The 23,290-nt window shown below is 45.9% G+C and overlaps 8 protein-coding genes across 12 annotated transcripts; 3 read left to right on the plus strand and 5 right to left on the minus strand.

Annotated features, from left to right (window-relative positions):
- The first annotated feature begins 1,325 nt into the window (after positions 1-1,325).
- On the plus strand, positions 1,326-5,566 carry LOC108109153 (lethal(2)neighbour of tid protein). The gene is made up of 2 exons (XM_017217570.2): positions 1,326-1,784; positions 4,238-5,566. The coding sequence occupies exons 1-2, from the start codon at positions 1,499-1,501 to the stop codon at positions 5,467-5,469; spliced, it is 1,518 nt and encodes a 505-aa protein (XP_017073059.1). The 5' UTR covers positions 1,326-1,498; the 3' UTR covers positions 5,470-5,566.
- Positions 2,180-4,097, minus strand: LOC108109152 (protein tumorous imaginal discs, mitochondrial). 4 transcript variants are annotated; one of them, XM_017217567.2, is made up of 2 exons: positions 2,678-4,097; positions 2,180-2,521 (listed from the first exon to the last, which is right to left on the minus strand). In XM_017217567.2, exons 1-2 carry the CDS (start codon positions 4,005-4,007, stop codon positions 2,322-2,324), a joined length of 1,530 nt encoding a protein of 509 aa, XP_017073056.1. In that variant the 5' UTR covers positions 4,008-4,097; the 3' UTR covers positions 2,180-2,321. The 4 variants fall into 4 exon arrangements, with proteins under 4 accessions (XP_017073056.1, XP_017073057.1, XP_017073055.1 ...); XM_017217568.2 differs by having other exon boundaries at positions 2,180-2,526; positions 2,678-4,096; XM_017217566.2 differs by having other exon boundaries at positions 2,180-2,526; positions 2,665-4,096.
- A 9-nt stretch (positions 5,567-5,575) lies between the features above and the next one.
- LOC108109151 (protein lethal(2)denticleless) lies at positions 5,576-8,482 on the minus strand. Its single transcript, XM_017217565.1, has 2 exons — positions 8,304-8,482; positions 5,576-8,042 (listed from the first exon to the last, which is right to left on the minus strand). Exons 1-2 carry the CDS (start codon positions 8,344-8,346, stop codon positions 5,785-5,787), a joined length of 2,301 nt encoding a protein of 766 aa, XP_017073054.1. The 5' UTR covers positions 8,347-8,482; the 3' UTR covers positions 5,576-5,784.
- A 348-nt stretch (positions 8,483-8,830) lies between these two features.
- On the plus strand, positions 8,831-12,294 carry LOC108109246 (tumor necrosis factor alpha-induced protein 8-like protein). 2 transcript variants are annotated; one of them, XM_017217726.2, is made up of 4 exons: positions 8,831-9,085; positions 10,309-10,377; positions 10,586-10,878; positions 11,004-12,294. In XM_017217726.2, exons 2-4 carry the CDS (start codon positions 10,314-10,316, stop codon positions 11,277-11,279), a joined length of 633 nt encoding a protein of 210 aa, XP_017073215.1. In that variant the 5' UTR covers positions 8,831-9,085; positions 10,309-10,313; the 3' UTR covers positions 11,280-12,294. The 2 variants fall into 2 exon arrangements, with proteins under 2 accessions (XP_017073215.1, XP_017073216.1); XM_017217727.2 differs by lacking the exon at positions 10,309-10,377 and having other exon boundaries at positions 8,832-9,085.
- On the minus strand, positions 12,221-13,112 carry LOC108109247 (39S ribosomal protein L43, mitochondrial). Its single transcript, XM_017217728.2, has 3 exons — positions 12,882-13,112; positions 12,714-12,820; positions 12,221-12,642 (listed from the first exon to the last, which is right to left on the minus strand). The coding sequence occupies exons 1-3, from the start codon at positions 13,016-13,018 to the stop codon at positions 12,308-12,310; spliced, it is 579 nt and encodes a 192-aa protein (XP_017073217.1). The 5' UTR covers positions 13,019-13,112; the 3' UTR covers positions 12,221-12,307.
- Positions 13,113-13,400: 288 nt separating this feature from the next.
- On the plus strand, positions 13,401-20,959 carry LOC108109137. Its single transcript, XM_017217534.2, has 8 exons — positions 13,401-13,575; positions 13,634-14,053; positions 14,118-14,817; positions 15,016-15,986; positions 17,562-18,425; positions 18,478-18,663; positions 18,828-19,691; positions 19,746-20,959. The coding sequence occupies exons 1-8, from the start codon at positions 13,567-13,569 to the stop codon at positions 20,373-20,375; spliced, it is 4,644 nt and encodes a 1,547-aa protein (XP_017073023.1). The 5' UTR covers positions 13,401-13,566; the 3' UTR covers positions 20,376-20,959.
- On the minus strand, positions 16,062-17,381 carry LOC108109139 (protein angel). The gene has a single exon (XM_017217536.1). It carries the CDS (start codon positions 17,229-17,231, stop codon positions 16,170-16,172), a length of 1,062 nt encoding a protein of 353 aa, XP_017073025.1. The 5' UTR covers positions 17,232-17,381; the 3' UTR covers positions 16,062-16,169.
- Positions 20,658-23,161, minus strand: LOC108109138 (peptidyl-alpha-hydroxyglycine alpha-amidating lyase 2). Its single transcript, XM_017217535.1, has 6 exons — positions 22,648-23,161; positions 22,238-22,436; positions 22,059-22,172; positions 21,912-21,999; positions 21,601-21,700; positions 20,658-21,541 (listed from the first exon to the last, which is right to left on the minus strand). The coding sequence occupies exons 1-6, from the start codon at positions 23,031-23,033 to the stop codon at positions 21,238-21,240; spliced, it is 1,191 nt and encodes a 396-aa protein (XP_017073024.1). The 5' UTR covers positions 23,034-23,161; the 3' UTR covers positions 20,658-21,237.
- Between the last annotated feature and the right edge of the window lie 129 nt (positions 23,162-23,290).

Here is a 23,290-nt window from a genome sequence, read left to right on the forward strand (position 1 = left end):
ACTGCGTACATTTAATACCTTCAAAAGAGTAAATCATAAAACTTATCCTTAAAAAATTAACAAGACGTCAAAAATTTTACAGTAAAAATCGCAATTTTTATATCAAACAAAAATATTTGCAAACGGATTTTCCAAAAAATGTCGCTGACAAAAAATTGTTTATTGAATTCCGATTCGCGAAGAACACTCGGCTAAATTCCCGTAAATCTCTTTTTTGCTTCAGTTTGCCCCTTTTTGATAATTGGTGGCATATCAGTGTTTCACCTGGATGACTGGAAAGGTAAATGAGGGGAAAAAGCGACAGCAGGGAAAACTTTTCCTTTTTTGAGCAAACACGGTGCAGTGGACACAATAAATGAATCACGAAACGCGGAAAAAACATAGGTAACGAGACAAGGCCGGGAAATCGGGGAAACATTCGCTTCCGTAGGTTGGTATTTAATTGCCTGGTGGTTTCTGGGTCCTGGAAGGATATGAGCATGGTGGTGGGTTAAGTGTGGTTGCGGTATAGTCGCCATATCAGTTGTAAAACGAGCTTCGTTTGCATGAGTACACCGGCGACCCTTTCACCTGGCTTGTGTTACAACGTTTGCCCTTAGCAAATACATCTCAGCGATGCGTTAAACCGCCAGAGCCACCCAAAAACCACCCACTCTGGCCACTTTAACCACCACACCCGTCCACTATTTGCTATTCCGATGACGACAACGATGGCCGTTAATCTGCCTCGCAAATTGGCCATGAGCTGATTGGTTTTTTTACCTGTTGCGTATTCCCACCTGCAATTCCGGTAGCTTAGCCCCAGGCATTCCTACCCAATAGAAGCATTCAATGCATTGGAATTCAGCTAATTACTTTCATATATGTTATGGTTTAATCCGCCCGCGAGCCCTACAACATCAGCAACATTGCGCCATTCAAATCGCAAATGTTCATTGCCGGTGGAAAGGCTTTGGAGAAAATAGTTGTTTAAAATTTATTTTAACTAAATAATTGGCATTCCGTTGCACTTGCGTTGCATTTTGCGTTGCGTTTCCAGCATTTCAGTTGTAATACAAAGCTTGGAAACAAGACGCAAGTAACTAAAGAAATACATGCAGATTAATGATATCCTGGATTGGCACCTGGCGTTTACTAATAATTTATAGATGCTTAAGTAAAAGTTTTTACAAGTCGCATATTTTTCTTTAATGATGTTAAGCCTTTGATGGTTATTTATTAAGTAATTTCTTTTATATTAATATTAATAAATCACCCTATTTTTATCTTCTATAATTAACTAATATTACAACTCCAAATATAGCCGGAAATGCTAGCGCCAGTCCGAGAATTGAGTGTGTTCGTTTTTGGTACTATAAATTTAAATTCCCAACCAATTGATATATATTCCAATTGGACGGTTATCGATTAGAGGCGCAACAGCTGATTTTGATAGTGCCACCCTGGTTGCGTTCGATTTAAGTTGAATTTTAATTAATTTTCGCCGGTTATCACACAAATGGCAGTGCCAAAGGCCGCCAGCCACCGCCCGGCTGTTCGGCGTAAGAAATCTGCTACTCTGGTGGACTCCATCCTGGACAAATACCTGAATGTGCGGTTCTTCAAGTACCTGCTGCTGGAGCCGGCCGCTTTGCCCATAGTTGGATGGTTTGTTCTCCTCGCGGAGGCGGTGATCAACGTGGTGGTCATCCAAAGGGTTCCATATACGGAAATCGACTGGGTGGCCTACATGCAGGAGTGCGAGGGCTTCCTCAACGGCACCACCAACTACGCGCTGCTCCGCGGTGAGTTTCCGTTCCGTTCCGGGTTTATTTTTGGCGACAGGTGACCCAATTCTCGTGTCCCATTTCCTGCACCTGTTCTTGTTTACTTGGCATTACTCTGTTTGTTTTTTATGGCATAGCAACTTTTAAACCAATTAAATTTCAGTTTTTCTGGATACTTCTTAGCTTCTATTTGAGATCTTCTCTCCTTTCCCGAGATTTATAACAGTAATGATAAACATGATCTCAATTATCAACGTCTTAATGTTATATAAATAAAAGAATCCCATGATTTTTGTTTGCATTAAAAATGATTAAACCTTTTTTTTTATAACAACTTATGCAAGTTACTTTTTAAATGGCTGAAAAATCAGAGTTTTTGGGGTTTCATTTTCATAAACACAGAACTTGCTCGATTGACGGTCAATTTGGTTTATTCATCTCGAACCAACTCGTATTTGGAATACATACCCTCGGTTCCCGCCCGAACTTAGATTAAGCTTTAGCAACAATAACGTGCGCTAACTTAGACACTAAACAAACAGTAGCCAAACACTGTCAGTTGAACATGGACTTGATTTTGTTTATGAAGCCTCCGCCGTCGCCTTGTCCAGATCCTGATCCGCCGTCTTCTTTCGCTTTGGTTTCTTCTGGGTCCGTCCGCTGGTCTTTGCTTTTTGTTTCTGCTGGTCCTTCTCCTGGTTTGGAAGATTCTGAACTGGCTGCAGCTTCTCCTGCTCCTGACCCCTTACTCGCTCCTGCGCTGCAACGACAGATTGGATAGAGAGAAAGACCCCATCATTTAACATAGCTCGCACATAAAACGCACGTATATTTCAACTACTAATTCAAACTCCAAGGTACATTTAGAGATTGCATTGGTAGATGGGAGATTATTTACGTTGCTTTCTTACTGCCATCTTTGCGATTCGTGATTCCGTGGATCTGGCCGGGAGTATCCTCCTCCAGCTCGGCGTAAGCCTCGATCAGATCCCGTTGCTCCTTGTTCAGCTTTCGGCTGTTAGGCACCGCGATCTTGATGTGCACGTAGTGATCTCCGTGTCCGTGGGCATTCACCCGCTTCAGACCTTTTCCGCGTAGCATTATCTTGTGATGTGACGAAGTACCCGACTCCACGTTGATCCACTGGTCTTCGTAGACGCCTTGAACACGAACAGTGCCACCAAGCACCGCTTGGGCCAGGGAGATGGCCACATCCGTGTGCACATCGGCACCTTCGCGCCGGAAGTAGTCGCTGCGCTCCACGCGGAAGGTGACGAACAACTCCTTGCTGCCCACCTGCATACGCACCGTTTGTCCGTTCTCAATACCAGCTGGTACGGGAACAGTGACCTTCCTGCGCTGGACCGTGCGTCCCTTGCCCTCGCACTCGCTGCACGGATACTTGATGTGCTGCCGGGTACCTTGGCAGTAGCGACAGGTGGAACGCATTACGAATGGACCCGTTGACACGGTCTCAAATCCGGTCCCATTGCAGTACTGACATCGACCGGGTTTGGTGCCTGGCTCGCACTTCGAGCCAGCGCACTTGGGGCACTGGTCAACCACGTTGACGTTCACATCCTTGTTGACCCCACGGGCAGCCTGGGCGAAAGACAGGTCCATCACCATCTCTTGGGCCTGGCCGTATCCGAACTTAGAGTCGGCAAAGTCGTCGAAGCTGTTCGTTCGGAAGTTGCCCTCGCCGAAGATCTTACGGAACAGCTCCTCCGGGTCGATGCTCGAGCGGAATTGCCAGCTCTGCGAGAAGCCCTCGGGTCCAAAACCTCCAGCACCTCCTCCGGGGAATCCGCCGCCCTGGCGACCCATGTTCTCCGCCGTTTGGCCATAGGTATCGTACTCACGGCGCTTTTGCTCATCACTGAGAACCTCGTAGGCCTCGGAGACTTCCTGGAACTTGCGGCCCGCGTCCGGATCCTCCTTGTTCGTATCCGGGTGGTACTTCTTGGCTAGCTGATAGTAGGCCTTTTTGATGTCCTTGCCGTTGGCGTTCTTGGCCACGCCAAGGGTCTTATAGTAGTCCTTACCGAATAGATTACTCGTGGTGTGCAGGCGTCGTGCTGAAGTCTCCCTCACCGGATTTGTGCTCCGCGGCGGTTTCCAAACGCTGGAGAGGCTTCGGTAGGCGGTGGCACTGGTTGCGGAGCAGGCGGTGGAAGCCAGAAAGCTGCGCACCGCCGGCAGTTGCCGGAATACGAATAAATTTTTACACGAAATCATCATTTTTCCATAAAAGTATCAGTTTTTCAGCTAACATGCCGTAACCTCCATGCTTCCCTACGAAAGTTTCTCTCTCGCTCGCACCTTCGCTCGGTGTTCAGTGTGACCGCGCTGTTAATGAAAAAATACCATCAAGCGAAAATAAAATACAATTAATTTTTTAATACGGGCGGGAAACCAAAAACTTCAAAATCGAAGATTATATTTATTCTGTTTTTTTTTTTAATTCTCAGGAGACACCGGTCCACTTGTGTATCCTGCTGCATTCGTTTACATTTACTCGGTTCTCTACTACGTGACGTCTCACGGAACAAATGTCCGTCTGGCGCAGTACATCTTTGCCGGTATCTACCTGCTCCAGCTGGCCCTGGTGCTAAGGTTATACTCGAAGAGCCGGAAGGTGCCGCCGTACGTCCTGGTGCTTAGTGCGTTCACCTCGTACCGCATCCACTCTATCTACGTGCTGCGGCTCTTCAATGATCCAGTGGCAGTGTTGCTGCTCTATGCTTCACTCAATCTCTTCCTGGATCGGCGATGGACTTTCGGGAGCATCTTCTTCAGCTTTGCCGTCGGTGTTAAGATGAACATCCTACTGTTTGCTCCGGCTCTTTTCCTCTTCTACTTGGCTAATCTGGGACTTCTAAAGACCATTCTGCAGTTGGCCGTTTGTGGAGGGATACAACTACTGCTGGGAGCTCCTTTCCTAGTCACTTATCCTGTGGAGTATCTGCGAGGAAGTTTTGATTTAGGCCGCATCTTTGAGCACAAGTGGACAGTTAACTACCGGTTTTTGAGCAGAGAACTTTTCGAGAACCGTTCTTTCCACCTGTCGCTCTTGAGCCTACATCTACTGCTGCTCCTGGCTTTTGCCAAACCCACATGGACCTTCTTTCAGAGCTACGTGCGCCTGCGCCGCGTTGAGGATCAGCTGCAGCCCCAAATAGCGCAGCAGAATCGTGATGTGAAGGCTCAGAAAAAGCTGAAGAAGGCAGAAAAGGACAAGGATCAGAAGCAGTTCACATCCGAGCAACAGTCCTTCCTGAAAGCCTTCGAGAAGAGCCTGCAAAAGGCATCTGGAGGAAAGGCAACCCCAGCTCCTGTACAGTCTGAACCAGATCGCTACGGTATTCACTTTGATCGCTGCACTCAGCTGGCCCTGCTCCCATTCTTCCTCTGCAACCTTGTGGGCGTGGCCTGCTCTCGCTCCTTGCACTATCAATTCTACGTTTGGTACTTCCACTCACTGCCCTACTTGACCTGGTCTACGCCGTACTCTTTGGGAGTGCGAACTCTGATCCTGGGACTCATCGAGTACTGCTGGAACACATATCCCAGTACGAATTTCTCCAGCGCTGCCCTGCACTTCACCCACATCCTACTACTTGTTGGTGTGGCCAAGCAACTGATCCAGACCATGCGTTTGAACAATGCGGTCAAGAAGGAGCAGCAGAAGAAGGTTCAGTAGAGGGAGAACTTTCTAACCGCGAGTGCCACTTTAATCATTTTCGTCATGACAAAAAATGAAATAAAAAAGTACATTAAATACCTTTGAAAATTACAAAGAACAGAAGTTAAAAATTGATTTACTTTTATTTGGGTACGTTAGTCTTTTGTATGAGCGCTGTACAAATGGCGGGGAGTTGGTTACCAACTCGTCCCGCGATAGATGCAACCTACTATCTACATAAAATAACTTAAACAATGTCCGCTTATAACTACAAGTGCAATAATGGTGCTGTGACCTCCCTTTGACTGTAAAAATAAAGTTAGAGGCTTCGCGTCAATCGCTGCCCACCGCCGTGGTGGGTGTACGCATGCTAAGGGATGTGGCAGTGGGAGCAGTCACTGCCGGAGAATTTGGGGAGGATGGAGCCGCTGTCGCTGTCGTGGTTTCTTCCGCCGGCACACTGCTGCTCCTCTGGATACTGAAGAATCGCAGGAGCGTCGTCTCGCTATTTCTTCTACTAGAGGTTGGGGTCCTAGGCTGGGTAGTTGAGTGAGAATGGGAGGAGCTTCCTGCTGGTGTACCACCGCCGCCATCCGTGTGTGAGATGCGCCTGCGGGGAGTGGCCTGCAATCTGGGACTGCACTCGGATTGACGAAGACTCTGGAGTCGCGGTGATGCCAAAACGTCAGCATGCTGCTCCTCACTGATCTTGTCGCTTAGCGTCACATGTGCCCTGCCACTCATCAGCTTCTGTTTTCGGATATTCGTCAGCCAGTCAACCTTCTCCTTGGCCTTCCGTTTAGGCGACATAATGCCCAGGTGGGGCGCCTCGCCGTCCACAACGTAGTTGGGCAGATTGGAGGTAGGCGAGTAGATAATGGCAGAGATTGACGGTGGATTAGCTCCATCTGAGGCCGCTGCTGCTGCCGCTGAAGTGGTTGGCGGGGAGGTATACATGTGGTTCACATTTTCACTTAAAGGAGAATGACCTGGCGTGTTGAGGAGCTTGTGCAGTGGTGAGATATCTTCCGCCGCAGAATTCTCTTTTTGTCGTTTGCTTGGGGAGGCGTCTTCTTCGTTTATGGGTTGAAGCTGTATATGCTTGCAAGTGGTTTCCTGGCTGGAAGGTCCAAAAAGCCGTCTGCCACGGGACTCCAGCGGCTTGGCACGCTTTTGGGGCTGATCTATGGTATCTGTCTCCTGGCCAGCTACGCCCAGCATTTCTAAAAATGAACGTTTGGTGGTCGTCTTTTCCACAGAGCCAGGTGTTCTTTCGTTTTGATCCATTAAACGCTTAAGTGATCTTGGCGTGGACTCCAGGTCTCTCAGGTTGTACTTGTGATTTCCACTAACTGGACCCGAAACCTTTTTTCCGAATTCCCTGACGTAAGAGGCAGTTCCACGGTACTTTTCTGCGCGCTCCGCCTCACTGAGGCCGTCGAGATCGGCTCCAATCCTCCAAATCTTATGTCGCGCATCATCACTGCAGGTGACGATGGGGCAATCGTGACTGGACCCCCAAGCCACGCATGTCACTTCCACCGTGTGTCCAGCTAGAGCAACTAAAGGCTCCTCGGCATGCTCCAGGTTCCAGATGTAAGCCCGCTCGTCACTGCTTCCGCTTAGCAGATACTTTCCATCCGGGCTGAGGCAAGATTTGATGTAGAACGTGGAGTTTAGGAGACCCTTGTAGCATGCCAACGGGCGAGGTGAGTAGGAAGCCAAGTTATAGCAGTAAATGGTGTTATCCATACAATTGGCATACAGTCTCGACCCCGAAGCATCCACAATAAGATTAGTGAATCCCCGGAAAGTGGAGTGTCCGGCGTAAGGTAACTTGTGCCTGGGCAGCGGTTCCTTTTTATAAGCCGTGTAGTTCCGCCGCAAGTCCCACACCTTTATGACTCCATCACCGGCGCCGCAGGAGATCAGCGTGTCGTTGTCCTGGAAGGCCAAGCCCGTTATACTGCTCGAGGTGGTTCCTCCTGCCATCTTAGGGGTGCGTGTACGCTGCTTTCGTTGGGAAACCGGAGTACCCGGTCCGCCCGTGTGGCCACTGTAGATGCAGTTGTCGACTCGTGACGTTAGATCCATGTTAAGGTTTGCTCTGATGTCCCAGATGAGGATGGCGCCATCACGCCCGCCTGTGGCAAAAACAGCGGGATCGGTCCGTTTAAAAGCAGCCGATTTTACGGACCTGGTGTGACCAACATAGGAGTTCAGGCCGCGGATGCCGGAGCCCGCCACCTCCCAGAGCCTAGCCGTGTGATCTCCCGAGGCGGAGACGAAGCGCATCTGGCCGGGGGCCCATTCCAAATCGAAAACAGCATTGTAGTGGCACTGGGGTCCCACGAGGGACTGCTCCTCCGGCAGGTGGTTTCTTTGTGTAGTGTCCTGCAGCGTGATCTTGCCGTCTTCGTTGGCAATCGCCAGGATGTGCCGGTAGCCATCGCAGTTGGCGAACTTGGCGGAGAAGATCGGCGGCTCCGGATTAAAGTCCGGGCAGTAGTTTGCCGGGGCGATGCCTCGCCAACTGTCCTCCTTAGCTACCGAAAGCCGCCGGAGTGCAAAATCATAGGTCCTTTCATTAGCTAAAACGATAAAAAAACGAAGCGAAAGCATGAAACTAGTGCCGTGGCTCTTCATATTTTTTCACAGAATTTCTGCAAGATCAGCAATTTCCAATGGAGCAACATATTGCGTTTCTTCACTTTCATGACCGATCCTCTGTAAACTGCTTAATTTCTGGAGAAGTAATAACTTGGGCTTGGAACCCTTTTTAAAATCAACACCTTGCTCACAGGAAAATCGAGCGCCAAAAGTGAGATTCTCCCGCCAACCGAAAAACTCACCGTATCCGTGCTCCCTGGCCCGCAATTTGTTATATATATTCATCCTGCAACCCGCTTGCCGAATGCTTCTTAAATTAAACGTTTTGAACTATTTTAATTGATATTTCCTTTGAAATAAAACAACGTACGATGCATTGAAAATATTTTTCAACGACGCAGCTGGACTTTTTGGTAGTGTGACTGTGTTTGAATTTGTGAAAAACATCATTTGGAGCGAAAGTACCTTATCAGCCCGCCAAAACGTGAGAAACGGTATTTTTGTATTTAAATTTATAGCAATTAAACGCAGAATTTTATATAATAATATATATAATTTGATGGTTTAATAGTTATAAAAGTTAAATAACTAAAAAAACTGCTTGTAAATTATTGAAGTTTTCAAATTATTTTAGTTGTCTTAAAGATAATATTATTCTTTAGTAGTTATATTGATAAGCTGAAATTCTTTTATTTTCGCTTTTTTTTATACCAAAACCTTCTTACATATTTCAAACTATTATTGGTATTTTCCGACCTCTAGTGCATGGTCTCTCTGGGTCATATTTTGTTTTTGTTGCTGTTCTCGCTGACTTGTTTTATGTTTAATCAAAGTTGCGCATAAATTTCGCTGCAAATCGTTAACTATTTGCGCATTTAAATGCAGCCGCCCCTTTTTAGTTGCTTGTGCTAGGAGTTCTAATCCTGGAAAGTTCGACGGATATAGAGACGGACACACATACACACGTAGAAACGGAAGAAGGACTCAAGGATTTAATTCAAGGACTGCAGCAACAAAAACACAGGTGAGCGGGCAGAGCGCCAAAGTTGGATTTCTATTCCTGTTTTCTGGGGGAGGGTTTGGATATGGTATGCCTGTTGCAATCAATAACACCCAGAAGGCAAAGAAACCCCCTTCGGGAAAACAAAACACGCAAATGCAGGAGCCCAAAAACTTTGGTGGGCAGGAGGTCAAATAAAGTTGCCAACGACTAGCCAAACAAACTCAAGTGCCTAATTGTTTTGGCTGTAGCGCACTTCCGCATTCCACCGTTGTCCTTGGAGAAGGTCCTCCCACTGCCACCGCCACACCCCCATTTTTTAGGATAGGCCTCCTTTTATTGCAACTCGCGTGACCTTAACCATTTGGAGCCGTCCGTGTCATGACACGCTTATATTGCTAGACGTTATCTAACTGGAACTGGAATTCACTTAGTCAAATTAGCAGCCAGGGATGCCCTGCTCTAGATTAAGCTTAGTTACGACTTTGGTCGGATACAGTTGTAGGTAACACATACATATGTATATGTATGTATCTAGCAGCTTGAACTCTGCTGACCCGCCAGAGGATCCCTCACAGCAATCCTATTGTTCGCTAGCCCTGGTTCAGACTCCTTATTTGGACAGTTGGAAAAACTGCCGCATTTCCATTTAAGGCTCCAACACGTACGACACGCGCTTCGTGGCCGTTAGAACAACCTTATAAATACGGTCAGTGAGGCACAGTCGGTCATCTATTATTAATACGGTAGAGACTCTATATATCAAACTTCCTGCAAATGGCTTTTGTGTTTGACGCAGTGGCTAATGATAACCCCAATTCGTTTTTCTCGGAATGTGTTAATATGATTGGATTCGAGTTTTACGAAAAGAAGCTGATGACAAATGCACGATAAAGAATTCCAATTACTTACAAAGCTACAACGTATTATTATAAATAGACAGAAAAAGTCAATGTGAATAATTAAAATTAAAAATAAATAGGTTTTTTTTTATTTCATTTGAGGTAAATGTATTTTAAAATGAGTCATAGATAAAGTTAGTAGAGATGGAGTGTTTTATTACCCACTCCACTTCAAACACAAAGAAACACAAAACACCCGTAGCGAAGAAAGAATCAGTCTTTCTTTATCTAAAGATACGGTGTTGATGAACGTTGCCCAATCATTCATGTTTCTGTATCTATATTTGTAATTCCCTTATCAATGCTTGCGTTTTGGAATCGGTGTAATATATGTGTGATATATAGCAACGATGTCGGTAGCAGGGCTTCGACAATGTCTGCTGCTCTGGAGCGTCGACTACTGGAACTTGGAAGGTAAAACACTTAAAAGTGCGAAGTTGCTTGCTTTTCAGTTGCCAGTATTCAGTTTTTAGTTTTCAGTTTTCATTGGTTGCTCAGATGTTTCTCCGTTTTGTTTGGGTAGCTCAAGTTGCTCGAATTGCTTCATCACAATGGTTATTTGAATGAATATGCAGCGATAATAATGTCTGAATCTGAATTACACCCCTCCCTTCCGCTTTAGTCATGGCTGACAATGTCTTCAAGTCGCACGATATCGGGCTGCGAGCGCAGAAGAAAATCCTCTCACGCATGGCCACTAAAAACATCGCCAAGACGTTCATTGATGGAACAACGGCCTCGCTACTGGACAACCTGTACAGGCTCTGCAAGATGCACACTGGGAACAAGGCTAAGGCGGAGAAGCTGATAAAGAACATCATCAAGATCGTTATTAAGATCGGGGTTTTGCATCGGAATAATCAGTTTAGCGAGGAGGAGCTGCAGAAAGCAGAGAACTTCAAGAAAAAGTTTCAGGTAAGGTTTAATCTATTTAGGTATATTTTAAGATCATAAAAACAAATGATTTTAAATTTTACATTTTTAGAAAAAGAAAAAAGTCACTCAAAAATCTGTATTAATTGAATTGTATTTTCTTGCAGAACACCCAGCTTTCCATCATATCATTTTACGAAGTGGACTTCACCTTCGACCTGGCCTACCTGCAAAAGTCTATAGCCGAGTCGCAAGAGGCACTGAAGTCGATTGTGCAACCGCATCTTACAGAGAAATCGCTGGGTCGCATCGACGAAGTATTCGATTTCTTCGGCGAGGAGGCGCTACTAGAAACAGCTTTCAGATCAGATTCGCCCTACCGCGACGTGATGGGAAAAATTGTGGCCGACATTAATGCTGCCATGGAAACGGGCGACATCTGAGGAGATCCAACTAACGAACTGAGCTGTCATTGCGTGCTATGAAAGAAAGGCTATCAAAACCAAAAAGCAGCCAATAGCTAGTTGCGAATGGAAAACGCTTGCTTAAAAGCTCACCCACCAACACCAAAATACAAATCTAAATATAGAAATGGATATGGAACAGCAGCGACAGCAGGGGGACAGCTGGGAAAGAAAGGGAAAAGACATGTGTTTAAACAAGAGTTTAATTTAGCTTAACTAGTGATATACCATTGACAACAATATCAAAAGTGTAAAGACGTCCGTATTGATTGTTTTGATGACAACGTTAACATTTGTGTACTCAAGGTCTATATAGTAATAATTAGGAAGAACCAAATGCATTTCGCCAAAGGAATTCACCAAACGGAAATTGTAAACTCGAGCAAAATGCTTTTATCGGTGTGTAAGTCGTTGATTGTACGTGTGAAAGTAACTTTATATGTGTAAGTCTAAGTGTTAAATGGGAAATACTTCAGCACATAAGCAATTATTCGTGGTCTACTTTTTGATACTCTATAACTCGCTGTATCCAATCGCAATTCGCTGAATACACCGTCTTAGTCACCCTTCTTCGTACTTAACTGATCGTTGCCGATCGAAATCACCTAAATCACCTGTAAGCGTTAGTCCATGCTAAGTTGTTTATGCTAAGTTGTCACCAGAACCTGTTTGCCCCTCGGCTCCTTTCGTCTGAGAGCCAGTTTCACACATCTATTTGTATTTCTCTATGTATTCCAAACCTCAAAGGGGTCAGTAACCTTAAGGATTATTTATGATACTCCCACAATGATATTCCATGTACCCGAAACATATCGAAACTATCTGAACGGAAACCACGCGTAGGGGACAATAAGTTGTTCGAATTTTTGTATAACTTCTAGTTCGATATTTCAAGCGGAGAAAGCACAATTTTAGTCGTCTAGATTTTAAATATTTATTTGTTTACCAACAAAACTATGTTGACTATAAAAATAAAAGCAACAATTACCAAAAAGTCTTAAATTTAATCACTCAGCCCGCTTTTTGCTGAGAACATCGTGGCCTTCCTCGCCAGCTTCCAGTTTTTGCTGTCGGAAAAGTTCGATAAGCTTCTCGGTGGCGGTTTGAGGGGTATCAAGTGGCTTGGATGCCTCTTCACTGGGATACACCTGGGCTTGGGCTTCTGGAGAACGCAGGAGGAACGGAGTCCATGGACCCTGGATAGAGGGCACGTCTGTGTGCCACATTTTGCGAAGACGCAGGGAACTTGAGCTGCCGTTTTGTGTCTTTAGAAGGTCGATCCACTTGGAGATCTCCTCTTGGGTGTTGTTCCTGCAGCTCAGCCATTCTCGTTCGCCGTTCACTAGAAATAATTAATGTGTTTTGTAAAACATCTTTAATTTCAACGGAATACCAAAGGTTTTGAATTCTCACAATACTCTCCCACCAAAACTGGCGTTCGATGACGTCTTGGCTTCACGTATACCACAATACCGGGATTCTCCTTGGCAAAGTCCACCAAGTGGTTCTCAATGAAGTCACTGAAGAATTTTTCAATCAATTAATAATTCTAAAAAAAAAATAAAGTGAGTTATTCCGTACCGCATTCCTCTGCTGGATCCATTATTCTTGCAGAACTTCAATGTAATCCTCTGCAGCTGGCAAACATAACGTCCCAGTCCATTCTGAAGGGGAGCTCGGGGGAAGCCAGACTTCAAAAACAAGTGGCTGTTCGACATTTTATATTTCTTTTTAATTCAGAAGAGGTTTAAAACTAATTTTGAACACTTTTCGTAATCAGAGAAGACGTAACCTCATGCCGCAAACAGCTGACAGCTGTTTCTCTGTGGGCAGGGATGACAATATAGCTAGTAAATACGGTTCTTATAGCTACAATATAAGATATCAGAAGTCATCCAGAGATTTTTTTATTAAAATAACTTTTAAAATTTAATAAGTAAAAACACACCATTTAAAGGATATTTTTATAAGGCTATACAATTTGAATATGAATCTTATTTTCAGCTGTTTATTTTGATTTTATTTTTCAAGCCAAGTACTCATAACTTATTATAGACAGGGTTGTTATACTCACTCTCTAGATCTCTTTTTTCTCTCTCGTTTTGATAAAGAAGAAGCGGCACAAAACGGAAAACAATAATGCAGGCAAGGCGTCGTTTTTCTTTTGATTGGAAAACCACGAAGTAAAGCCGGAGTAGAAAGCGTGCAACGTGTAAAAGTGGAGCACATGCAGCTGGTCTTATCAGCTCCATAAATACATAGAAAAATGACCGCAGTAAGCATTAATTCACTATTTAATTGCAATTAAATATAAACAACGTCTTGGCCTTTAGACTTTTGCAGGCTCAAAGTTCTCCAAACATGTTTTAGTGGACGAAGAAGAAGGGGAGGAGGACGAGGAGGAGGATGATTCCGCCGAGTCCGGTTCCACGTCGTCGTTCAGTTTGCAAGAGTGCATCGACGAGTTCAGGGCACGCCGTATCCGCAGGGTCTCTACGCAAAGTCGTGACTGCGAGACCAACAACAATAACAACAACATGCCGAGGCAAATGCCTCGTATCCGCAGAACCACGGATGCGGACCTAATCAACCAGAATAGGTGCAACAAGGAACAGGAGCGAAAGGGGAAACCCTGCAAGAATGGTTTCTGTTACTGCTTCACCAGCGACAGCGGTGATTGTGGCTCCGCAGTGGCGCCACGTGACCAGCACGTGCGATTACCACGGCGCAGCAGGCGATCCGAGAACTCAAAGGTATGCCGAAACCCATCCCAATCCAAATCCCACATTAAATGCCCGTTTTATGCCTATTTTTTAGCCCGTAAAGCAGAACAATCTGGGCAGCCACCGGCAGCAGGCGGACAAACGTCGTCAAAGCGAGCCGGCCAACATAAAATCAAGCTTCAAAACTCCTTTAACAGCAGTCAGTCGGTTGAGAGCCGTTGGCGGCGATGATGAGCCGCTTATCCACATCATCCAGGAGCTTCACGAAAACTGTGTGGTGTCCGAAGTTCGCGTTAACCGTCAAAAACTGTCAGCTACAGGCTCCATCTGCCGTCATAAAAACTCCCAAACCATGAGAGAAAGTACCAAAACGCAATCGTACGAACCCATAGCCTACAAGCCCTCAGCTCCGGTTTTGTCAAACATCAGCGAGCAGGAATCAGCTGTGGAGGAGGAGCAGGAAAAGGAAGTGATGGCCGCAGAGCCCTCGTGTCGTATGAGCTCCCGCTCCCGGCGGAGTTCTGGAGCTGGTGGACGCCTGCTGCAAAAACGACTCTCGCAAGGTCAAGTCAGCTTCAAGGCACGCGATTCACAGCTTCCGCCACCAAAACCACCTCGTCGGAGCTCTCAAAGTCTGGATGGCAAGCAATCGCAAACATCGCTCACCTCCACGAATCCTTCGGTACGGGAGGCGGAGCGAGTGCTTGACGAATTTCTGCGCAAACGTGGCGTCCAGGTGCCCATTAGAGAGTCTTCACGCAAAAAAGACAGTCAGCGAAGATCCTTTCCCATGGGTAAGTAGTCTATCAATGCCTTAGACAATGAAACCGTAACCAAATCTAATTGGAGCTATATTCCAAAAACTACCTATATTTTACCAAAAATCAAATGTATTTACCAAATAAAGAGTTTTTCTTAAACTTTTGGGTTACGGTTTCATTTATTCAACCTTCGGTGTTTCGCGATCTCATGAGTTTTGTGTCGCCATTTAGCTGAGGTGGAGAAACCCAGGAGCCAGAAACATCTACCAACTTGCCCCTCCCTTAGCGACATTGAGCGCGTCGTAGAGTCCAAGAAGGGCTCAAACTACGCCCGAAATATTCGGCAGGAAAGCACTCGGAAAAGTGTGCCCAACAAGGAGATCATTCTTGGCTGGACAGAGCCAAAGATAAGTGATATGCTTAACTACAAAGAAAAGACGGGCGAGTTTAGGACCACAGCTGAACCGCAAGTGGCCATTGGATGGCAACTGCCGAAAGCACAGCCTCAACCTGTAGTGCCAAAAGTTTCATTGGACACCGTGGACGGAAGTATGAGCGAGAACCTTGTATCCAATATGGTGCACAAGGACACGCCCATAAAGTATCCAAGTCGAATTAATACATCAGGCGGCCAGGCCAGTCAGAAGTTCATCTGGGGCGAGCAGTGGCGAAATCTGTCCCCCTGGAAGGGTAACAAATCAAAAGCCCTTGGCAAAAAGTCCAAGAACTTTCTGAATAACTCCAAAAAGAAGATCCTACGCTTCGTATCTCCCAAGAAGTCGAATCAACAGGAGAATCCGAGGGAGGATCAGATCAGACCCGCACCCAAACAATGCACTATTGGAGTGCAGACTTCTACTTCGCAGCTGGATCTGCATTCACATTCTCCGCCCGGCAGCTACCACTCACCAATTCAGACCACGCCCTCTGGAACGACCACATCTACACGGCAACAGTTGGACCCAGAGCAGCCCTACTTTGATTTCGAACGGAAGGTAGAGACTCCAACGCCGCCGAAGAAGTTGCCTCGTGTTAACAGAGCTCGCAAGCTGGATTTTCAAACTGAAGCAGCGCCCACCACATATCGTTCTTATCACAAGGACCTTGATCAGGACGTGACCATCACCAAGATGGGATATTTGCTGAGCAGCATCCGAGCAAAGTTAGAGGCAAGTGATGAGCGAGCAATGAGAACATTCCGGGTGAGTTCATTTTAGCTTACTTTGGGTTTGGACTTCAATGATAGCTTTTTGTATTATTGGCTTTACTTGGTAATATATGGGAAGCTTGATTTGATTTATTTATTTTAAATACTAAGTTTCGAACTACTGACCTAACTTTCGTATCAATATTGATGAGTCTCGATAAATTGGCAAACTTAAGAACTAGACAACGGTGAATATCGCGCCCAAGGCGTAGTGATCTGATCCCAGGTAGTGATTAGGAATCTTACCCACTTTGTAGCAACTTTTAATCGAGGGCAGTGAATAGACACTGATGGGCAACACCTCGTGTCTGCTCCGCGATCCAAGCGAGCGCAGGATGTAGTCCACGGTGATCCAGTCGTCTTGGTATGTAGAGGCTGTACTTTTTCCCGGATTAATGATCTCGAAGCGCAAAGACGACGAGTTAGTTTCGGCTTCCATGCCCACTTTCTTTTCGACTAGTAGTTCAATAGGGGATGAGTCGGGTTCACTGTTGAAGTCTCCAGTTAGGATGATAGGAGTGTCCGTGGAGAATGTGTTCAGCTCCTCCAGTATTCTGCCCACCTGAGCACAGCGTACATCTCCCCTTTTTGGGTTGTACAGTAAGTGAGTGGTGGCCACTATAAAGTCCATCTGCTGTTCTTGCACTTTTTTGAATCTGAATCTGGCGAATAGAGCCACATTCTCGCGATTGAGTAGAGCTATATTCTGGTCATGCAGCTCCACTGATCGCTGGTCCAGCAGTTCGAACTTAGAAGAGTCGTAGATAATTGCACATCCATCCGTGCGATGTCCCGTCTTTTTTTTATACACATACGCCAATTTCTTGCCGTTGCCCATACGCAGTCCTTGAACGAGCAGCGAAAGATGATCAAACTGCATCTCCTGCAAGCACAGGATGTCAGGATCCAGCCTGATCAGCTCCCTGAGGAGATTCTGCTGTCGGCGACGCCATGTGAGGAACTCCTGCTTTATTCCCATGTACAGGCAGAGATGCTCCAGCAACAGATCCTGGGCGAGGATGTTGTACGATACTACCTTGAAGGTGGATAACTTTGGGATTTTCTCAGGAAACTGGTCCTTCACTGGCTGCCAGCACCTGTTGTAGTCGTAGCGCGCTTCCATCTCCTCCGTTTTTTGTTTGCGTTTTCCGTTGGCGCCTTTTGTTTCGCTGCTGATGCTGCGCCTGATGATTTGCGACCTGGTTTGGAGTGGAACGGTATACAGAAGGAATTTGTACATCTCATAAGGTGCACTTCGCCATGTGCCCGTACACCCAGCCCCCTTTAAATGCCTCCGTTCGCAATGATTTGTGATAGCGTCTAAATTTCCATTGGTAGGGGAAAAATCTGATTCTGTCAGCTGTTTGCGCTTGTCGTTTGCTTTGCGGTCTTCTTCGCTGGGCTGCACTGCACTGATATCGATAACGTAGCGGCATACGGACTATCGAAATTTAAAAAATTGAAACGGTAAATTAAAATCAAAAACTACTGGATACAACACTTTTACTTTCTGATTTTAATAATATTGTTAACATTAAAATAATAGAACTTTACAATTAAATCTTTTCAGGACTGTTCCCGCTTCGATCCCCTTGAACGAAGTCACCCTCAAACGGAAAGTTTCGACTGCACAGATGGGCACAGCAGCCTGGTTACTACTTCGGTAGCCACAACACGGATACAGCGTGATCTCGACAGCGAACCTATTTACTCGGAGATCGAAGAGGATTGCTTGCGGGTTAGAGGCAGTCCCCATCACGAGGTTAAGACCGCAGCGCAGATAAAAAACCGTACTCCGACTCCAACTGAGAGCTCTACGGCATATGTTGGTGGGTCCATGCTAGATCCGTACCCCTCGCCCGCTGATCTCAGTGTCATGTATGCCAAAGTGCAAAAGACACCGAAGAACTCGCCACAAATAAAGCCACTGATTGTGCAGCCGCAGGTTAATTTGGAGGATATTCCACCGCAGATAACCCCTGAAGTTATTCAGCAGTCTGTTACGCCTCCTGTTATCCAACCTCAGGTCATTGATTTGGATAAAGAAACTAGAAAATCTATTCAGGTAGCATCGATTCAACCACATTTGCCTCCACCCAATCAACCAGTGGCATTGGGGCACTTTCTTCATGAATCCCTGAAGAGCGGAAACTTTTTCAAGTTCATGCCTTTGCCAGAGGAACCGAGTGGTCCCAACGAGCAATCCTGTTCGACCAGTCAAACTACTGAGTCCTCTGTGATCAGACAGCCAAAACTGAAGTCGTCACCACCACTTATCCATCACTCCTTGAACAATATCAGCGAGCAGCATTCACCCCCTAAGAAAAACCGAAATCTCTCTCGGTCGGAACTCTCTCTGCAGCGCAGCGAAATCTTCCTGGACAACCTGTGTCGTAGTGAGTTGGTACTGGATCGCCTGGAAAAGGTGCCAAATGTAAGTGCCTAATATACCTTTGCAATAAATTTGTTATTAAAACTATTTACAGGATTCCGTTTCGTATGACATGCCAAACGAGGGCGCCGAGGAGATGTACGCGGATTACAGCTTAGGTGAAGCGGGCAGTGTGGGTAGCTCTTTTGTGACCAATGATTATGGCTCCGGAAAAATTGAGCCGGAGCCAGCTAACCAAAGCACTCCGAAAAAGAAGCAGATACAGCGGTTTACAACCAAGGTAGAAATTTTTGTTGACTCCCACTAGAAATTAAGGCTTTCGCTTCTGTCCGACATTGTAAATCTTGTACATAGCCACTATCACACTGTACTCATTCATGGCTTTTCAAAATGCATTTCAAATATAATTTTGTTGTTGAAAATGAGTAATGATTAATTTTTCAGCCATCGCGAAATCTAACCATTGATGTAAACGATGGCCCAGCCACTTCGTTGCGCCAATATGGACAGAATCTTAGCTTCAGCTGCCCCACAACTCCTCAGCAGGCAGAGGCGTTGGGGTTGGTAAAACCTTCTGGCTTACACAACAGCAGCAGTTTGGGTGAACTAATGCAGACGGTTCCTATTCCCAGTGAAAGTCACCTGATGTCTGTTAGCACTCTGGCTCGCTACCGCCTGCTGAAGAATGTCCTTCGTCGATCGTATCGTAAGGGAAAGGACTTCCTCCTGGCGGAGAAGCAGAGGCTGACTCAGAGCCTCAATCTTTCGAGAGATCAGTCCAATCAAACTGAAGGGGAGCTGGACAGCAGTACATACTATGCTAGCTTTAACCTGGATTCCCTCATGAATGAGTCCTTAACCACCAATGACCAGCTGGCTCAGGCTGTGAGTATATGTCGCCAGATGCCGGAACTGGAGATCTCTGCAGAGATGGTGGAAGCAGAGAGACTGCTGCTGTTCTCCACCCTGCGAAAGTCAGCTCCTTTTGGATGCCAACTAAACAATCAAGCTTTGGCTGCAAGGAGGCAGTCCCAGTGCCTTCTGATCGATGCCATGGAACTGCCAGTAAAGGCAGACGTCAACCAGGATATGTTCTTTAACTACCACTACATCTGCACCTTTGAGTGCGGTGGACGCGTTCGGTCCACTCAATCGGTGGAGTGCCAGAATGGCTCCGCCTTCTTCCGGGACTGTGGTTTGGAGTTCTATAGCGACGAAAAGGCGGAATCGTTGGAGTTGCGCTGCCAGATCTTTATGCTGCGGCTACGCAAGGTATCCACACTGGCTTTGGAGCCTGCCAAATCACTGGTAAGTAGTTGTAGTTAGTTTAAGTAATGTGTATCCTAATAAGTTACCTTATAGCGACGTGGCAGTGGGAATTTAGGATCAGCCAACTCGAGCTGCTCAGCGGGATCTGGGGCTGAACAGATCACCTCTCGTTTTCGCCTGCATGCTTCTTTTAAATTGCGAGCCATGGACTTGGCACCTTTTCAACTGGTGGCCACTGAATCGAGATCCAGCGATAAAATCTGCCTGCGCAGCTCGCGATCCTGGCAGATGCCCTTAAGTACGCACACAAAATCCACGAATCTAGGACCGGCGATATCCATTATAGGGAGAGTGGATTTACGGTTGCCCAAGTCTCGTTTCTCCGGCTATTTAAACGTTCAGGATCCAAATAGCAAACACCACTGGAATAGAAGATGGTGCAGCCTGGATGGCGTACGGTTATCCGTATGGCAGCATGAAGATAATCTGGGTGATGGTTCACCCCTTTTTACGCTGGAACTGCCAGGATGCGGACAGTCCTTGGTAGATGCAGCCCCACGTGAACTGTGTGCCCGGACCAGAAGCTTTTTGCTTCAGGGAAAAGAGTCTGATTACGAATCGGGAGTCTTCTTTGCGGCTGATACTCAATCGGAGCTCTTGGAATGGCTTTCGCACTTAAATAAGGCTCTGGACTTTGCCAGGCACTGGCTGAGTTCCTCCTGACAGCAGCTGCATTCCCAACAAGTTTTTATTTTTATATGTGTTCAAGTTTTCTATTTATATTTGATAATATTTAAGTTGTGTCCAAACATTTCCAGAATTTGTAAGCTAGAGTGTTTGCCATGCAAACTTGCCATTCGGATCAACTCAAGTTTAAGAATAGCTAGATGTACCCGTTTTTTGCTTAGGTTTAAGTTCAATTTGTGAGAATTAACATTCCTTGCCTTCGGGCTAAATAGTCATTGGATCTGAACCATCTAACCCCCGTGTTCTGTGGGCTTGCCGTTCACGTCACAACAACAACAGTTTATTACATACATAATTTACATTGGCTACGATACGTTGATAAGATACAGATACGATTATATATTTGATATAGGTTACAATATGATACACAAGTATGTTTATATGCGCTGGTTGCCCCCGGTTATCTGCGGAATCGGTTATCCATGCTCACGTCCCCACATCCTCACATTCGTGCCTAGTTAGTGCCTACGCATAGCTATTACATTTAAGTATATGTACTATTTAAGCTGCTTTGTAATTTCGTTTTCGTTTTCGTTTGCTCATTACAGTGCAAAACATAAGAGTCTGAGGTTATGTTTGTTGTGGTATTGTTTTCAAGCAATTTACATACTTAACTTGTACATTACTTAAGCACTTACTATTCTCTATTGATCTGACAATGAGTCACGTTAAACTGTACTTGGTGTGGGCTCTGCTTATGCTTAGGTTCTGTATTATCTGTATCTGATTCTGTTTTCCATTCTGTTTCTGCTGGTGACTAATTGAGAGGGATCTATGGATCTAAGGATATGCAGGAGCGCAGTGCGAGTCGGGCCTTTTTGAGGGTTTCGAATTAGGCTCAGGCCAGCACATACTTCCAAACTCGATTCGTTTGGTGGTTCGTTCCAATCTCGGTCACATACAGTGCCGATCCGTTGACACTGACCGCCATGGAGTGTGGGTTCTTGAAATCTCCCCAATGTCCGATGATAGTTTCGGAGCGCGGATCGATTGTAAATCCTCGCACGGGCAGCATAGAAGTGGGTCCATTCACAGCAAACACTATGTCGCCATAGCTGGCGACTCCGAAAACGCGTCCCAAGTCCGGTTCCTGGATGGTGGCTGCCGGTTCACCCTCGCCATGGGAGGATATCAAGCCAGCTCTGTCGATAATACAATTTTACTGATATATTCTAGATTTAAGGCACTGGGCTGATCTTACTTGGGACAGACTACTCTCATGTTCTCCCTGTCGGCGATGCACAAAAGATCCAGGTGTTCTAGCAGGGTAATTGCATGTGGCACCTGCAATGAGAGAAATTCTGCAGAACAGGTGGTTAGGAAAGTTCAAACTATTTTTAGGTGCCTTAAATATAATGTTTAATGCTTCGAATATTTCGACAAATAGTCATTAGACTAGAACGAACTGTTTTTCATGTTTATACAATAAATAATTAGATAAACAAATAAAATACAAATCGTTTCAGAAGTTATATTGATACCTGCAAAGTACCAAAAATTAAGTATACGCACCGGGTGGCTGGGGAATCGTACGTAGCAGCTTGCCTGCGGCATTAAACTTAAGTATTCGACTATTACAGTAGCCATCAGCAATAAAGAACTGTTGGTAAGAAAGACATTGAATTGGGAAAACAAAATAATTTAACAAGGGCCAAATACCTCCCCCGTTGTAGCCACTGCAATGGAAGTGGGCTTGCACAGATGCTTAACGGATGATCCGGGCCTAAATCGCTTGCCAATTGTAAGCAGTGGCTTGTTGCTAAACGGCTTAAACTATTAAGGAAAATCGGGAGTGATTACATTTAGGTTTTTTGTTTTAAAATCAAACATCTATTTACCTTAAAAGCCTGGTGCATGGCCACATCTGTAATCCAGTAATTGCCGTGTCCATCGATGGTCATCCCATGTGGCATGTAGAACATATTCGATCCCCATCCCGAATTGATGGCCCCCGTCTTCGCGTCCAGCACGTAGATGGTCTTCTCCTTGATTGGGCCGTACTCAATAAGGTAGTATATATTGCTCTCGTTAAAGGTACTGGAATAGCAGGAGGTTATAAGGGTTATATGCCTTGGGGTCTTACGGGATAATAAGTTAGGAACAAAAAATAATTTAGCCTGTATATTTAAGAGGTATCAAGTCTTTAAATCGTTTCCAATAAAAATAAGATCGGTCTGATGGACTTCTCTTTTCCTGTGTTCATATGGAATAGACACTTGTTACTAGGCAGCGACAGCTGTTGACCTACTTTACATCCCAGTAGCGTTCGGCACGATGGAAAACAACAGGATTTCCTTGGGGATCCACAGCCACGGCGGTGACCTGGCCAAAGCTATGCTGCTCGGTTGGCCAGTTTTCCACGAGCACCGGAGTCGGAACACTGGCAGCCGGAAGGGGCACATTGTCGTAGCTGCGTTGGTTCTGCAAGGCCAATGCATCATCATCCGCCAGCGGCAATGGCAGATCCAGCTGTTCCGGCTTCGTGAGCCCCTTCTCCTGTAGCCGTCGCTTGATAAGCGCCCGCACCTGGTCAAAGAACCTCTCGTTCATTCCCGCTGGCAGGTGGTTGCTGCTGCTGGGCGCCACACATCCTAAACTTAAGGCCAGCAACGCCACGAACAGGAGGCGCGACATTTTCTGGAAGTCCTGCGATTTTCTTCACCAAAACAACTGGGATTTGGCTTCTGGCTGCGCTCACTTGATTTTCCGCACTGCCAACATCTGTTGGCGGTGTCTATATGTTGAGCTGGCAATAGATTAACTGACTCTGCTCCCAACACACACTCGCACACGCACTCCCACGCTGTTCGATTTTCCCTTTCAATGCGACGCCTGCGCCTGGGTCCTGCACAGTGGCTTAAGTTGGAAACGAAGCATTAGAAAATGGTTTT

Source organism: Drosophila eugracilis, unplaced genomic scaffold (assembly GCF_018153835.1).
Source record: "Drosophila eugracilis isolate 14026-0451.02 unplaced genomic scaffold, ASM1815383v1 contig_1765, whole genome shotgun sequence".
Lineage (NCBI taxonomy): Eukaryota > Metazoa > Arthropoda > Insecta > Diptera > Drosophilidae > Drosophila > Drosophila eugracilis.